Source organism: Pterocles gutturalis, unplaced genomic scaffold, assembly GCF_000699245.1.
Source record: "Pterocles gutturalis isolate BGI_N339 unplaced genomic scaffold, ASM69924v1 scaffold18614, whole genome shotgun sequence".
NCBI classification, from domain to species: Eukaryota; Metazoa; Chordata; class Aves; order Pterocliformes; family Pteroclidae; genus Pterocles; species Pterocles gutturalis.
The window spans coordinates 17,630-34,756 of NW_010131103.1; the positions used below are offsets into that span (position 1 = coordinate 17,630).

At 37.5% G+C, this 17,127-nt stretch overlaps 1 protein-coding gene across 1 annotated transcript in view; it reads left to right on the top strand.

The window, feature by feature from the left end:
- LOC104460318 (ephrin type-A receptor 3) overlaps positions 1-16,659 on the top strand; it is a gene marked incomplete at both ends in the record, with an annotated part of 28,188 nt that extends 11,529 nt beyond the window's left edge. Inside the window, 4 exons of the mRNA XM_010080486.1 lie at positions 2,693-2,818; positions 8,879-9,064; positions 14,100-14,161; positions 16,450-16,659. Coding sequence (XP_010078788.1) covers positions 2,693-2,818; positions 8,879-9,064; positions 14,100-14,161; positions 16,450-16,659 — 584 coding nt within the window. The remainder of the gene's footprint in view (positions 1-2,692; positions 2,819-8,878; positions 9,065-14,099; positions 14,162-16,449) is intronic.
- Between the last annotated feature and the right edge of the window lie 468 nt (positions 16,660-17,127).

A 17,127-nucleotide genomic window follows, 5' to 3' on the forward strand; every position in this document is an offset into this window, starting at 1 on the left:
AGTTGGAAATTAAAACTGCTTCCTGATCCCCACGACAATGGAGTAACTGTTCTCTGTTGATATTATTATTATTATTTTAAGTTTGGAGCCTCTCCTTATCTCCTGAGAGCCGTGAGCATGCATATCCTCAACACGTGGCTCCTTCCCCTGCACTGTCAGGGGATACACAACCTATAACAGTGGGTTTGCTTCATGTAGCCCAACAACTGCTAACCAACTAGTCTCAAAAAAATCTGTACAGTTACATGTGGCCCATAGAATTAATGCTTCATCATCCAAATTTAATGAGGTTATAAAATAAAAGCAGCCAGTAAAAAAAGTGTCACAGACAAATAACAGGTCAGAGTTTGCTCTCCTACTCCCACACAATGGAAAGTTGCAATCACTATTCTTAAACATGTCAGTGCTGTTAAATTCCTGTGGATTAAATTGCTTTTAATTTGGATTTAGATATTTATGTACTGTTTTCTGAGTAGTGCCATGCTGATTCACTGTGTAGTAAGAACAGAGCCGATCACAGACCTGGTATTTTTGTTAGAAATTCTTGAAAATTATTTATTGATTTTGCAGATATTTTTCTGTTAGGATTTGTATGTATGTATGTGTGTGGTTGTTGAAATTTTATTCTACTAAGTTACAGTCTTTCTCAAAGAATAAGAAGATTTGCTCCTAGGAACTAAAAAAGGATAAAGTGACTTCCATGGCTGTTGTAAACATTTAGAATCTTAAATACAGCAGCTGTTTTATTTCAGTCAGTTTATTCTGAATTACTTTAAAAAAGGTTTCGGCCATGAACTATTCCCTGCAGCCTTATTACAAATCCTATAATATTACTTCAAAGGAGCAAAAATGTTTCACCTCCTCAGATCCTCTCCCCTTTCCTTCTTTGGCTAGGCCCTTTTTATTTTTTTGCTACCCTTAGGGCAATTCATGCTGTTAAAATGAAAATGTAAATTATTATGTTTGCACAGAATGAGCTGTAAAGTAGTACAGCTTAACACATGTGCATGTGTTTATTATCTGTTTTTCATGACAGAACCCAGTTACTATACAGGCTGCCCTTAATTATTGGTGTGAAGGGATTATTCTCCTTGCAGTCACCATCACCTGATCTTGGGAACCTCTGGGGTCAGCATTAAAAATCTGCAGCCAAAAACCCCACAGTGCAGAAGCTTTTAATTGTTGTTATTTTTATTGGGGGTATGAAGGAGCCTGTAATGTACATTCAGCATGGACAGAAAGGAGCATTTACAAGATTTTTAACCAACAGCAATATACAGCCAATTACTTTTTGTTTTACTTGCAAGTAATTCTGTAATCATCAGGCTCTTGAAGGAAACACAGTTGGCATTTAATGTCGCGCACACGCAGCCCTTGTGTTAAGAGCACGGCTCTTAGTTTGCATTGTTTCAAGGCAATTAGCTTGGGAATTCAGTTTTATCATTTCTTTGTCAATTCTGAGGCCAATAAATTGTCATAAAATTGATTTTTTTTTTTTTTACATACACTTGGGATTGTTTGACAAAACAATGGTGTGCTCTAACTAATGGTCCAAAGGTATTTCTTCCCATCTGTGTAACCCCAACAAAAAAGGCTTAACTATTTCAGCAGTCAACAGATTGATTCAATATAATAATGCCAAGCGGGAAAGGATATTCCTGAGTGGGTTAAGGCAGCATTTGTAGGAGGAGTTAATATCTTTTAAAAGACCAGTTGTTACAGTTAGGAAAAGCTAGAATATATGTCCAGGAATGCAGGCTTTGTATCAGAAGCAGAAAACTTCAAGCTGGATATAACAGTTACTTTACTTCTTGTTAACAAAACAACATTGTGTTCTAAAATGACTACACAGGTGAGCACAGAAGGTACTGGGTAAAAGTACAAGCAGAGCCTTGAACCTCAGGGGGGGAATGAGGCTGTGCTTTGCCTTCAGCATCTTTGCTGGAGAGGGAGATTGGGAATGATAATATGTTCCCCAAACGTGCCCTGCTGGAGAAAGAATTGTGGAGAGCTTGAGACTGCCCTTAAAATAATTCAGTCATTTGAACTAGTGCTTTCCCTGGGCAAGCAGAACAATCCCTGGCCAGAAAACTGTAGAGGGGGACAAAATAATAATGTGGACGTTAGGGTAACTCAGCACTAGAACCAGACTTTAACAGTAACAACAACTGGATGCCACCCTTGTATGTACTAGCAGAGGGATTGAGGCAGAGGTGTATTTGTTCATATATAATTTTATTTTCTTATGGATTTTGTTGGAGGGCTTGGAAAGAAAGAACTTGAGTTACTGTGCTCTCCTTAATATATGCTTAAGAACTTTTCAGGTTGACTGTAGCATCACACATTTTGTTCCTCACCTCTTTGTTGTTACCTTGAAAGGAACAATATAAGGCAGCATCTAAATAGAGCAAGCTGGGAGGGACAGGTAGCATTTTAATATTTGAAAAGCAATTAAATATGGCAAGTGCAGATGTATTTAAAATCGGTCTTCAGACTCCTGTGCAATAATGACATTAGTGTCTCTGGTTTCACTCTTTGTTAGGATTCCTGGAGGCCCACCAAAACCAGTTTGATTTGAAGAAGCAGTATACCTTTTTCTTCTATTGATTTGAAACTGTTGTCTCATGAACTTTCTTTAGAAGGATTAATTAAGTCTAAGTAACATTTTCTCTCTGAATTTGTTTTTACACAGTAAAACTCCCAGGGCTGAGAACTTACGTAGATCCACATACATATGAGGATCCCAATCAAGCTGTGCATGAATTTGCCAAGGAACTGGATGCTTCTAATATATCCATTGATAAAGTAGTTGGAGCAGGTAATGAGCATCAGATATATTGAACTAAAGATAGCTTTTTGCTGTACATACTGTTTTATGTCTTTGGGTTTATACTTGTGACTTGAAAGAAAACATTCTGAAGTCTTCAAATTAGTTGGTCATATTTACAGGTGATGTTGGTGCATATGAAAGGTTAAGGGAACATGGTTCTACTTTTTTTCCCCAAAGAAAGCAGGTAGCAAGACAGTTTTTCTAAGGACACCTATCAGCCCACACTTGAACACAGCCCTCTTGGGAGTGAAAAGATAATTCAGTTTCACTTCTATGTTTCTCTTTAAAATCTGTCAGCACAGAAAATGGTATCAACTGTGAAGTTGTTTTCTTTCTTTCCCTTAAAAGGACTGTTGACTATTATGCCTTGAGTGAAACCACAAACTCATTTCATACCAGTCACCATGCATCCATCAGACTGCAATGACCTTTGGTCATTGGATTGATTTTGGTCACTGCTTTGGATTTGAATTATCGATTTAGGAGGAAAGGGTTGTCTGTCTGATTACTGATTGTCTGAGCCATACAGATGCCATAGATTGTTGGGTTTGCAGAAAACAAACTGTTGAAATGAGCAGATTTTGTAGCACAGGAACGAGATTACAGAAAGTCTGGTCACACTGACTTGTCCATGTTGCAATGCATCTTATAGTTCCTGACAGGGTGTGTCCTGGCTCCTTGAAGTGAGGTGGTGCATTGTCTTGTCGAGTCAGAAGAGCATGAAGTGTTAGCTTTGCTGCTAAATGAAAGCATTTGTGAAAAGTACTATTGATTTTTAATCCATTGAAAATTACTAGTTCTTTTATTATTGATTTTTTGCTTCTCTTTAATTTTACTATTTGAATTAAAATTATGATATGTGAGTGCACAGCAAAAGATTTTAATTGGGAAAAAAAATTAGAACCAAGCCACTGTATTCAGTGCATGTCCTGAATCATACTCTAAAAAGAAACAGTATTCATCCTCTCTTACTGCAGCTTCTCAACTGCTTGTATGAAGTTAGGTTATTTTCTGCAAAGGTAGAATTTTTGTTCCTTGCTGGTTTTAATTTTGTCCCACAAGAGTGCACTGTTCTCCATCATCTTCAGTAAAGGCAGCAAAGCTCTTCTTACTGCACATGATAGAGAACTAATATGGGGACAGAGAAGCGGGTTACTGAAAAGCTAAGTCCAAGATCAGTATGTTTCCTTATAAGACTTTCAGGAGCCTTCGTTCACAAATGTAAGCTTTCTAAACCTGGGCTATATGGAGTATATGAATCTAGAAAACAAATTCATAAGAATCGATGATATGTCATATTTTATAGCTCATTGTTCTGACCTATTTTTGATCAAAATGTACATGAGAATGAGATGTAAACAAAAATTTGCTAAATATGGCCTCTGAAAATGGAGGAAGAGTTCTGAGACGCTTCAAAAAAGGGATATGTCATTAACGACTCAGGTGGTTTTAAAATAAGTCCCTTTGCTCCATTCCACTTCAGTGAAAGCAACAGTGGGTTCCTGCAGGTCCTCTACATTGAAGCTTGGATTCAAGATATAATGCAGCCATTTGTTGGAGCCATGACTCAGATTCATGTAGCATAATCTACATACGACATTGCAGTTAGCTTTTCCTATTAGCACTTGCCAAAGATGCCAACAAGAAGGCCCAGGCAGGGAAGAACAGGTTAAAATCAGGCTACAGAGTGCTGGGAGCTTCCAAAATGCATTTGTAGCATCACTTTACACTTCTGTCATGTTCAGCACGTGGTAGCTTATGCATTCAGAGTGGGTGCCTCCAAGGCTGCTTTTGCAGGAACACTTCTTTCCTCCCCAAAAGCAGAAAGGCATTTCCTGTCTCTTACTTGAGTCAATGACTTATTTGAGTGAATGACTTGGTCTTTTCCTGCCCTTCTCCTTTACAAATGCAAGTGTGAATGAAATTATAAAAAGACAGTGATTTGAGAAGGACTGATTCATTTAACTGCATTGAAATGTGACGTAAATAATGAGACCTTCAAGTCAGGCAAGTAATCTTGGTATTCTGAGGTACTTTTCCAAGTAGTTTTTCACAGCTTTAGCCAGAAGTCTCTGAGAATAGAGGGCAGCTTACATAGCTTTGAAAACATACCCAAATGCAATAAGGAAATATTCTTGTGCAAGAGAACCTCAAGAAAAACATAAGGGATTTTAGTGGGGGGCTAAGCATAAGAAAATTGAGGTCAGGAGCCACTTTTTTCAGATTTTTCTTTATAGTAATTCTTTCTTTTAAAACAACTCGTTTGTTTTTATGGATCCAGTTCAGTAAACCTCTTAAGAAGTTTAAAACCACGCAAGAGAATACTACAGAAAGTACTTTCTTGGTTTGGTATAGATTTAAGTATGTGCTTTGTGGAAGATGAAAGCAAGCATTTGCTTTTCTTTCAAAGTTTAAAAATACTTGTAGCATATCATTTTATTAATCAAAGCATTTCTAAAATTTAGGGGCTACCTGTCCATTAACTTATTTTGAAGGTTTTCAGAGTCTCAGTGAGGGCTTGTAGAACGTTGCTGAGATTCACGAGGTTTATGAAATGTTCAGCTTAGCTGCCTCTCCAACTCTGAGGGAGTTCTGTGCACAGCAGTACAATCGTGATTTAAAACATAGGAAAGTAAAGGGAGTAGGTAATTGCACCGAGTCATCTTTTACTTGTCCCCTGGGTCTAAATGCACAGCAAATGCCATTCACTGGTGCATTAAGTAGCCTATTTAAAAAGAAATTAAGATTTCCTGAAGAGAGATCTTTATATCATGAACAGCCCTCCTAATGATAACTATTTGCTTTCCATGTATAAATAGACATATCAGTCTGCAGGTCAGGTTATACAGTGTTCATGTGTGTAGCATAATTAAAAATAAACACTTCAGAAAGGCTTTACATGAAAAGCCATTAATTTCATCTCTTAAAATCAGTGCCAGGTTTTCCACTTTCCAACTCGAACACAAGTCCTTATTCCTCCTAAACAATATCTGATGAGATTCTTTCCATTCCTTACTGGGACCGTATAATAATGTTTTGCAGGAAGAAGATGAAGTGTAACTGTACATCAGTATGGGTGTTCAACAGATAAACTTATGTAGTGTCCATACTGTCTTGTATATGAAAGAACCAAAGGTTAACATCCTTGGGCTCCCCAGTGAGCTTTTTCCAGCACAATCATTTTCCAAGAAAGTAAACCCATTTTATATTCACGGACAACAGTAAGCTCTATTGCTGTGAAGAGTCCAACTTTTAGTCTCTTGCAGTGTCCGCTGGCCTTGAGGAACTTGTAAAATCTGATTAATCAATCACCCAAGTTCTAAATTGTGCAGTCATGGCCAAATGAGACTGTGCTGATGGACATTAGTTGAAAACTTTTCTTTCCCAAAAGTCAAACAAATATCAGGTATACATTTCCAGTCAGAACTGAAGGATTGACTGCTGGACTACTTGCTGAAATCATAGCTATAATCTCCATTGACAGTAACTGAACAATGGTTTTAAGAGGTTAGCTTGTTATAGCTTTTTGGACCATGAAAACATAGAGAAAAGGGAGCACAAATCTGAACATTACAAGATTTATTTCAAGGACTTTTTTCCCTTCATTCTGTTTTCAGGATGTGCTTTGGTCTTCCTCTTTGTGGTGCTCTGACAGTATTGAGCTGGGGTTAGTACTTGAACTGAAGCAGTGTTTGCTCTTGGTGAAGTATACTAGTGATTTTTTGTCTTGTAGAGGTTGAATATTTTTAATTAAGATGTCTGAACAGAACTGAACACCCACTAGTTATTAGTAATAGGCTTTACAATTCATTTTCTGAGCTGCTGCCTGTCTTGGCAGTCTGAAATACAAATAATGTTAGAAACAATGGATGTAATGTAAGCTCTGTTTCAGTAGTATATATGTATATAAAGATTTACCCTTTTTTTAATCTTTTTGGTTATTACATTAATAGCACAGTACCATGCCTAGAGGATAAAGGAGCTCAGCTGCTGGTGATAAGACATGGTGACATCCATTTCTATACTGTTGACTCAAATCTAGCCTGGGTTAGCAACAGAGAAAGGTCATTGCCCTATGACACATCTGTTCATTTTTTTTTGTTAAATTGGCTGTCTAACAGAGAAACCCTAGAAAATAAAGCTGAAAAGTGACCTCAAGAGGTCATTAAGTCCACACCCTTGCCCAAACCAGAACTTGTTAGTTACCATTCTTGACAGATGCTTATTCTTTACAATCTCCAAGATAAAAGAGTTTATAGCCTCCCTAAAAAAATATTTTGTACTGTCCAAGTGTCCTTGCTGTTAGATTTTTCTTTTCCTGATCTAACTGGCCTTTATTGTAATTCGCAACTATTCTTTGGTTTGCCTCTTGTGTATAGAAGAAGGAGTTTGTGTCCATCTTATTTTTAACTACAATTTCAATAAGCCAAAATTGTTGTCATGACTCTCTTCTCATGTCTTGTGTATAACTAACTCCAGCTTCTTGAGCTTTGAACGTGAACACACAGCCCTCACTTTTAAGGTTCTGGTCATTGGTATTACTCCCTTTATCATTCCTGAATTGCAGTGCCACAAATGGGACATGGACTCTAATGCCAGCCTTATTGGTGGCAAGTTAATGAAGGAATAATTTCAATTCACAGATAAATGGGCTGAATGTAACATGTGAAATGTATCCCATGTGGTATCATGTCTGAAGTCAATGTTGTAGGGCTGTCAATCCATCATACCTTTCTGAGCATTAAATCTAGGAAGAGCAACATGATTTAAATTTGCCTATGAAAAATATTTTATTTCTGTGCATTTTGGCCATTTTTAGTTTTCACAGATGTTGCTTAATGTAAACAATCAGCTGCAGAGATAAAGAAAGACTCATCATAGGCAAACGAGCTCCAAGGGCCTTTGCTCTTTAGAGGCATAGTAATGCTGTTGCATTTAGAATCACTACACATTAAGTTGGGAAAAGCTCATATGTAAGCAGTATAATCACTCTTTCTGTGATGTTTCACTCACAAATAAAAACAAAATTCCCAGTTTGCATAGAAATGCCAGCTAGATTTACATTTATAGGGTTTGTTTGTTTCCAAATCGAACTTTCTATACAGGACTATTTGACAAAATATGGCATATGAGGGGCTATTTATATTTAGATCTCATGTATTTTGACAAAAAGAACCTGACTATGCATATATTGTTGGAAAATGAATGTTAAAGCCCTCCATTAACACTGTCTAGTTTTTTGGAAGAAAAAAAACCCACAAAAAAACCCCACCGTTCTTTTATTCTCCGTTCAGTAGAGTGTTTTCCTTGTCTTTAAATATGAACAAACATGTAGGGCAATTCTTGGCTTCATTTTGTTGTATATTTTATCCATTCTCTGTTTTTATTGTATTGTAATTGGGAATCAAAAGTCAGTTGCTGCTCAAGTGTTTTAGGATGCTGGAACTTCCTTATATGCTTTATGTAATCATTAATTAAATACAGAAATTTTCAAGTGAGACATTTTCTTCCAGCAATTTGTCAACATATTTAATACTTGTTTATTTGAATACTAAGACAATTTTCCATGTGCACTCTTTTTGGATGTTACATAACAAAGGATAAACCACATTGTAGAGAAGTAAACATCACATAAAAAATTGTATCTGCCACTTTCTGTTTGGTGATCTCACACAATAAATAGTGGGCACAATATTCATGGTGAACTATCAGGTCCCATAGTGACATGGTTAGCCCTCCTACTATTGTCTCAAAGTGCAACAACTGAAACAAAAAGGGAATTTTTCTGGTGACATTTATGCATTCCTCTGCTCTGCAGTCATCTGGATATGCAGTGAAAATAAGTCACATTGTCCAGCTTGACAGCTGGAGAACCCAAGCATGGAAATGTTAAGTAGTTGTCCAAAGGCCTCCTTTGGACCTCTGGTCTGTGGCCCACTGGTCAACTTCGCACTTCAGGCACTTTTGCTGAATGCTAAGTCTTGTTTCTTAAATCCCCGTGAAATAAGTAACTACATTTCATCTTTTGTCGTTTTTCCTCTTTTTTAGGGGAATTTGGAGAAGTGTGCAGTGGCCGCCTAAAGCTGCCTTCTAAAAAGGAAATTTCAGTGGCTATCAAAACCCTGAAAGTTGGCTACACAGAAAAACAGAGAAGGGACTTCCTGGGAGAAGCAAGCATCATGGGACAGTTTGACCACCCTAATATCATTCGATTAGAGGGAGTCGTCACTAAAAGTAAGATATGACAGGGACATCTGTTTTGCATGGGAAGTGTTACTGGAGCTCCCAGCCTAAGTTATTCTGTGATTCTCTGATCTTTCAAGGAAACAAATTAAAAACTGAATCATCCACATTTATGCTCTGCAAACCCTTCCAAAAATGTTTCTTTTATAACCCCATTAGTATGCACCAAATTTCCTTCAAAAGAGATAACAGCAGAAACACATAGCTTGGCTTTTGCAATGCATGTTGTATTTTCTCAAAATCAGAAAAAATATTTACCTGTGTGAAAGCATGAGCTGATGGATCCAATGAAGAATGGTGTTGGAGGCAATTGCCCGCAGTGCAGCTACGGGGTCCTGCTGCTCTCAGGCTGCTGGGAACTTAGAAACAGTACCCTGGGTTGCTGAGCTGGGAAAAATTGGGGAATAAAAATAGTTACCTTGAAAAAAATATAGAGAAAATTAAGAAAAAGGAGCATTTCTGAGGAATGCATTACTGAATACAGCTCAGTAATGAACTGGCAGATTTAATAAACTCCAGAGCTACAAATTGCTACAAAGTGGCCAAAAGGCACTTGATGATAATCTGCTAGGAGTCATGGAGTCTGATGTCCTAAGGTTTCCTAATTGCCCTGAACCAATATGTTCTGCTTTCAACTAAATCATTAGATTTTATCATTAGCACAAATTAATGAACAGCCTACCTGGCTGCAGCAACCCATACTAGTAAATTAATAAATAAGTCCAAATTTTTTCCTACATGGTTTTCTCAAATGGAAAATACTTCGTGTGATATTCAGTATGTACCAGTGTGAGGTATTTTAAAGATCTGATCCTTCAGAATTTATACCTGTTGATACCAATCTCAAAAAAAACCTTGGGGCTTTAATCTGTCAGTCATAAAATTGGTTTAATCCTTTGATAATATTTATTTTTTTACTAACAGACATTTTCTTAATCCGCCTTGGGTGTTTTGTTATGGGTTTGGGGATTTTTTGTTAAAGCATATTTTGGTCTGTGGTTATGATAACAAATCACTTTCTCTTTTTGAGACAAAAAAATAATTGAAACCTCCATCCACACACAGTACGTTCCTGGAAAAGTAACATATTTGAAGAACCCTCCCCAGCTCGTTAAGATAACAGCAAGTTGTAACAGGCGTTCCTGAACAGTGGTGTTGGTCTTAAAAGTTCCTACCCAGCTTTCCTGTGGCAGGCACAGTAGCCTCCTCAAAGCTGCCCTGATCCTACATGCTCTTCTTATGAGCAGCTGGTAGGATTTGGTGATGCTGCCTCATTTAGGCAAGTTCTGGCTCTCATTGCTTGTGGTACTGATTGTCCTCTACCTTGAGGTGGAAAGGCATAAATAGTTGGTAGTACAAAAGAGAGGTTGCATGAAGTACCAAAACCAGCTTGTTCTGTGAGACATATATTCAGAGACTTCAGCTACACTTGCCATTGCAGGATGAGGTGATAAATCTAATTATCAAAGTCTTGAAGTAGTTGTTAGATAGGAGAGCAATAAGATTTTGTATGAGGTATTATTAAAAAAAAAAAAAATCAGGAATGCGCTGAGATTTTTCAGGGAAGTGGAAAAAATCAGTAGGATGTTTTCTAGTTCATCCTAGAGGACTCTGCTGGCAAAGCAGCTCCTTGCCATTTCAGTGAACTGCTTGGCAAGTGCTGAGGATGTTTCCACTTTAACTGGGTAGAAGTATACCAAATGCTCTGTTGTTAAAAAGATGTTTTTATTGGTTTTAAGGAATCTTGGTTTTAAAACTGTGTGATTCAAGGTTTGACAAACATAGGCAGGCATGAAAGAATTCATAGCTTACAGCAACAAATTATAAAGAAATTAAAAAAACCACAAGAATGTGTCTGAAAATAAATAGTGAAAGATATGTAAAACCCTACACGTTAAGAAGAGACATAATTAAAATAATAATGAAAATAATAATGCCTTCTCTAGGTGTGATTTGTGAAAGTCAGTTTTGATGATTAGATAACAAAGAAGATATTATTCAGCTTAGGTCTCACAGTCCCATTAGGAAAGGGCTGCCAGATCTGCCTGTATAAATCCAAGTTATCTCCTGCTTTTTTAGTGACACACGCTTTGTACAGCCAGAATAAGATTTGCAGTCCCAACATTTCTTGAAATGCCAGCATCAGTCTGTACACAGCTGAGCTAAAATCTATTTTGTTACATTTTGTATTTCTGTGGCACTTGAGAAAATAATTTAATTGCTGTGCATGCAGGAATTTGTGCATTTCTTTCGAATGTGTGTTACTAATGCCTTCTGTATAAGTGACTGTTAGTAATTTGCTACTCAGCTGTATTCACAGCAGACTGCTGTCTGCTTCAGGGGGGGCAGGGAGTGCCAGCTGCCTATCACATTTAGGTATGAGAGAGCAAGCCCTACATATTCCCAGCTGAAGTCAATAAAAGCCTCGGGGACACAGCACCCTCTCCAGACAGCTTTAATGCAGGAGTTGAGAAAACTGCTCTGAAACTATTTGTGTGCATTTTACTGGGTAAAATCATATGACATAAAAAAGAATAAAGATAGTAATTTATTTTCTTTAACATTCTGTAGGGTGATAGAAGGACAAAAGGGGTTTGGTTGTTTTAAACCAAACCAATATACTGTAATAACAAATTAGCAAGTGTCCATTTTTTTAATGATAGATATTAAATCACACTCAAAGTGTTGGTTTAGGTACAGTCAGTAGAGAGCCTGTCAAGTATTTGCTGGATCACTCTCAGTACAGGTAATGCATGATAAACAGGCAAGATGACATTTTCTTCATTAACTAAATTCTCTTTGACAGGTGGCCCTTAGCAATGATCTATCCTTTCATACTAAGCAGATCTTTTGAAGTAACTTCTCATACCTGCAATTCTTGTGATCCTTATAACAGGACAGTTTGGTACAAGAAGTTCTCGGCCTGGGGTGGCTGTGGTTTGCCAGTGGGACAAAGGCAGTATGAAGGAGGTGCACTCACCAGATAAGACTTCAGTCCCTTGCTCAAATGCAGAGTTGTTCCCCTGCTTCACATTGATTTCTGTTCTGCGTTTTCCTGCTACACCGGCCTCCTGGGCACACTGTAGGCAGTAGTCTTAATAACCAGCACACGTTCTGCTTAGTTTACTAATAATTTACAGCAATTTGTAGCCTGTTAGTATAATAAATTTCAGCAACACTGTTGACACCAGTTGTTATCATGTATAAACGTCTGTGCTTTGATAAATGAATGCAGAATGTTCTTCTAAAAGTGCACTGTGTTGGTTCAGAGCATATGCTTCTTATTATGGACATGTTTCCAGCTGAACAAGAGTGAAACCCTGTGCTTGGGGCTTCCTGAGTATGGGTGAGGAAGGCAGGAAGATGCTCTCCTAATAATTTGAAAGATGTATCTTCTTACTCTGATTTCAGTCTTCTGATGTGTCATAAAATTGAGTTTGTGCAGAAACCGGGCAGCTGTCTCCTGGTTTCAAAGTATGTGGATTTATCACAGAAATTTTTGAACTGCCCTGTTGGTGCACTGCCCTTTACTTGAAAGATCGAGCAACATTTTCTGTGTATTACCAGAAATGCCTTTGGATTAATGTTACACACACAGTGTAGGATAGGCACTTTTTCTTCCACTGCATAATTCTCGCTAACATGAGTAAAAAAGCAACAGAAATTTTTTGGAGGTTTTACATCATTAGCTCTTTTATCTGTACCATATCCTATATAATTCAAGATTAATGTTTTGGATAAAGAGTTTGTTCCTACTAGTTAATGGATGACAGAGTCAATTACCCATTAGTGTGACTCCCACAGTACAACACATCATTTGCACAGCAGAAAGAAGATGCTTTAACCCATTAGTCCGTGTGAAGAGGACAAAGGATTTTCTTCTTATTATGTTAAACTCATCCTTTGAAATTATTATTTCTCTTCTAAGAATTTCTATTTGGTAGAAGCTGTATTTTCTGGAAAACAAACCAAAAAAAGGAATTGTTAACACTTACTTCCCTTTTTTAGTGGCTTTCTTGCTTTTAATTATACTGGATACCTCTGTCAGTCCTCATGCTGTTAAATTTTAAAAGCTAAAATACCACCATGCCTGCTATACAGTATGCAGGCCTTTGTCATACTTTTATGGTCAGATGCCTTCTTGTATTATATGTGAAATAATAATTCATCTCCTTAAATAACTTAATACTCTTACCCACCTTTCTCTCTACCACAAAGAGAAAAAAAAAACCCAAAGCTTTAGAAAATATTATGAAATAATAAAATCCATATGAGGGTAAAATATTAGCAGGGCAGTGACCTTTGTCTGGAAACTTCACCATAATCGCATTAATTTTTTGCCTTCATTTCTCTCCAACATGTCAGAGCTGCATATAAAATCTTAGTTATGTTGCAAAATACCTTAGGATAGAAAGAATGGTTTCACAAACTGATCTGAATGTGCATGAACAAGTTTTGAAAGATATTAGAGGCATTTCAAGGATGTAGGGCTGTTTCTTTAGAGCATGCCACTGCCCCATGGACGCAGCGTGTTCGGCCCCCAGCTAGGTTGTGCTTGGCAGGAGAGGAGGTTCATGTTGTCAGTGGTCCCACCACAGGGGGAGGCAGACCAGGGCGCCTCTGGAGAGAAACTGCAACTCCCTCCACAGTAAGTGCCAAGTTCCCTTCCAGAGACAACTGGAGGGCAAATGCATGGCAGAATACACCTACTTCATTGCATAACTTCAGCTGTTACATGAACATCAACCATATACTGAAAATGCAGGATGCTTCACTTTGTTTCTTGAGACTTGAGCTGCTAAAAGTCATATTAGTTTATGCTGAAATAACTGTATTTCTGTTGATGTCAGTGGAATCACAATTATGTTGTGGACAGGACTGGTTTTGCCCATGCATCTTTTTCTGTCTTTCTAAATGTAAAATTATCCTTGGGATTTGGAAGATTTGGGCACGTTTCCAAAATGCCTGTTTTTACTGATCATTATGTATTCATTTTAAATGCCTGACCGCTGTAATCTGTTTACAGGTAAACCAGTTATGATTGTTACTGAATATATGGAAAATGGTTCCTTGGACAGCTTCCTGCGGGTAAGTGCAATAGTAAACTAGATGGTGCAGAACTATCTCTTGTTCTGACTTTGTTATGAATTTTCTTCCACTCTACTCTGGTTCATCATCAGCTCTTGTTGCTTGATATTTCATTATTTCATTATTTCCATTTGGTTTTGTGTGTGTTGTGATGTGCTCAGAAAGCCAGGTAGGGATCTACCAGTCCATTTTGACTGCTTGAAATAAGCATTTTTCCCAAATGAAGAGAATTTTAGTTTTATTAGTATGTCACATCTATAAAAAAAAACCAAAACAACAACAAATACAAACCAACATTCAAACGCACAAAAATAAAAATCATTTTTTCTGAGGGCCAAATTATTCCTGTAATGTGGTTATGCTTATTGGTTGGCAGCCTGTATGTCTTACCAAGCAACTTCCAAAGTGAACAGATTTGAGGAAATTTTATCAGTAAACCAATAGTACTGAGCCAAGAGCTGTTTCCCTAAATGTGAAAAGTTTAAGGAACAACCCAATCCCTGAGGGTGTTTGAAATGCTTTGCCAGCAAACTTTATTGGCCTGTTTTCTTTCCCCAACCTTAGACATACTAATACTGTTGTTGATTTATCTTTGTTTTCTGTCAAAGTTGGTACCAAGCCTAAAAAAATTTAAGCTCTCCCTGTGTCACCAAGATTTACTTGTAGCAAAACAAGAAGTGTAGCAGAAATGAAATCCCATCTGAGGGGAAACACTAGTTTAATTTTAATTTGTTAGGGCAAACTCAGCTGTGGCTGGGAGACTGCTTTGGTTCTGCCATGGTTGAATGACTTTATCCCCCAAATTCATAACACTGAACTAGACGTTTAACCCCAAAAGGGGATATATTGTCAACTTTAGTTTCAATATGTACTATATATGTTATGATCTCTACTGGAGCATGTAAAATACATATAAATAATGTGTCAGTATATCTGAATGAAATATATCTGTACTGACCTATAGATATTTTATTTAGGCTTAAAATCCTTGAAGAAAGCTCTGAGGAAAGGAGAATAATTTCTGACTGTACAAAACAGCTGTTAAGCTTGTTTGTTCGTTTGAGTGGGGGCTTTTTTTTTTTTTTTTTTTTTTCTACTGTTGTGTGTAAACATAGATAAGAACCTTGTGACTCATTAATATCATAGGCAACTCAGGCCATATAGCTCTTTTTATAAACGACTTTTAAAACTAGTTTGCTTTCCCCACTGCCATTGAAAGGCTGTCTGAGCATCTCATTCATTTCATGGTTAGAAACCTTCTGATTTCTACCTAAATCTTTTCCAAGGTCTATATAGATCCTCTTGTGCTGGCTCTAGTTAAACAAGGTTTCATAACAGGGAACTGCTGAGTCTTTTATAATAATGTATTTCTTAATGAAAGGGAATTCCGAGAGACTCTTTAAGCATTCACTGTGCCATATACTTGTCTAATGTTTACAATGCTAATATTGCACCTAAGTATATTGATCAAAAACGAAATGAATGCAATCAGTCTGCGTGAGGTCGCTACACATGGCAGAGCCAGCTCCCATGCATTTAGTAAAATTCTGGAAGAAGCAGCAGGAAGAGCTGCCCATGGTGATACATTTACAGCACCGGGAAATTCATTTGAGAGCTGCACTAAGATGTATGTTGTCCTGTTGTCTATGTAGTTGTATATCGATATCAAAGCTACATGTTAACAAACAGCATTACTAAGAGCTGTGAGATTTAAAATGTGTCTAAAAGGAGACAATTAGAAATACATGCAACTATTGGTTTCTAGGCTAAGTTACAGTCTGTTTAAGTGATTTTTGTGTTCCCACAGTTGAGGAAAATTTTGAGGAATGAGTTTAAATTTAATGGAATTTGAATTTATTAAAAAAAAAAAAAAAGAATGCTTGTGTAATAGAAAACTTTCATTAGTCCATTGGGTAAGGCTGGGATTTTCACTAGCCTTTCAGGGAAGTTGGACATCTGTTTCTCTAATGTCCTGACACTCCAGTCTCAGGAGCACACACAACTAGATTTACGTGCTGCTTTCACACAGGTCCCATCTAGGAAATTAAAATTCTTATGACAGCAAGAATGGGAAAAATTATTTTTACCCAAACTGAAAATCTGTCCCCTTCCCTCAGCTGGTCAGGAGATTATCCTCCACAGATCAAAGTAGTTGCATGTGTGGCATTTAAGTCACAACCCCTGACTCGTGAGCTCTTCAACTGAGGAGCTTCCAGGATCTTAATCAAAAATTCTGTGCAAGGAGGAACATGAACAATCTCTGAAATGACATTTCAAATGTTTTCCAGAAACATGATGCCCAGTTCACAGTGATACAGCTAGTAGGCATGCTTCGAGGGATTGCATCTGGCATGAAATATTTGTCAGATATGGGTTATGTCCATCGAGATCTAGCTGCTCGGAATATCCTCATCAATAGTAACTTGGTATGCAAAGTCTCTGATTTTGGTCTCTCTCGTGTACTGGAGGATGACCCAGAAGCTGCTTACACCACAAGGGTGAGTTTCTGTGTTTGTTTATAATTTTTAAATTCTTGTTCATTGTGATAAAGTTAGACTGAAATCTGAGGGACTCCCTGAGGCTTATACTCTGTGTTGCAGAGGCCCTTCAGTCTTGCATGCCCAAAGACGTTCAATAAACCATAAACTCACCACAGCTACGCAGAGGCCCTCCAGTCTTGCATGCCCAAAGATGTTCAATAAACCATAAACTCACCACAGCTATTTTTTAATTAATGTCTCAGAGAAGACAGAAGGCAAAAAAAAAAAAGGTTTCTGTTGGGAGATTATTTTTCTTAAAGGTTGCAAAATTCGTGGCTCGGTTTCTTTCTGCTGGGTGTGTAAAGACTGAACACAGTTAAGGTCTGAGTTGGTTTGGCACACAATAACGTAAGACTTCATGTGTGCTTTGAGTAGGTGTTGTTACACTGCTGATTTATCTACCACCCAGTAAAAAAAAAAAAAAAT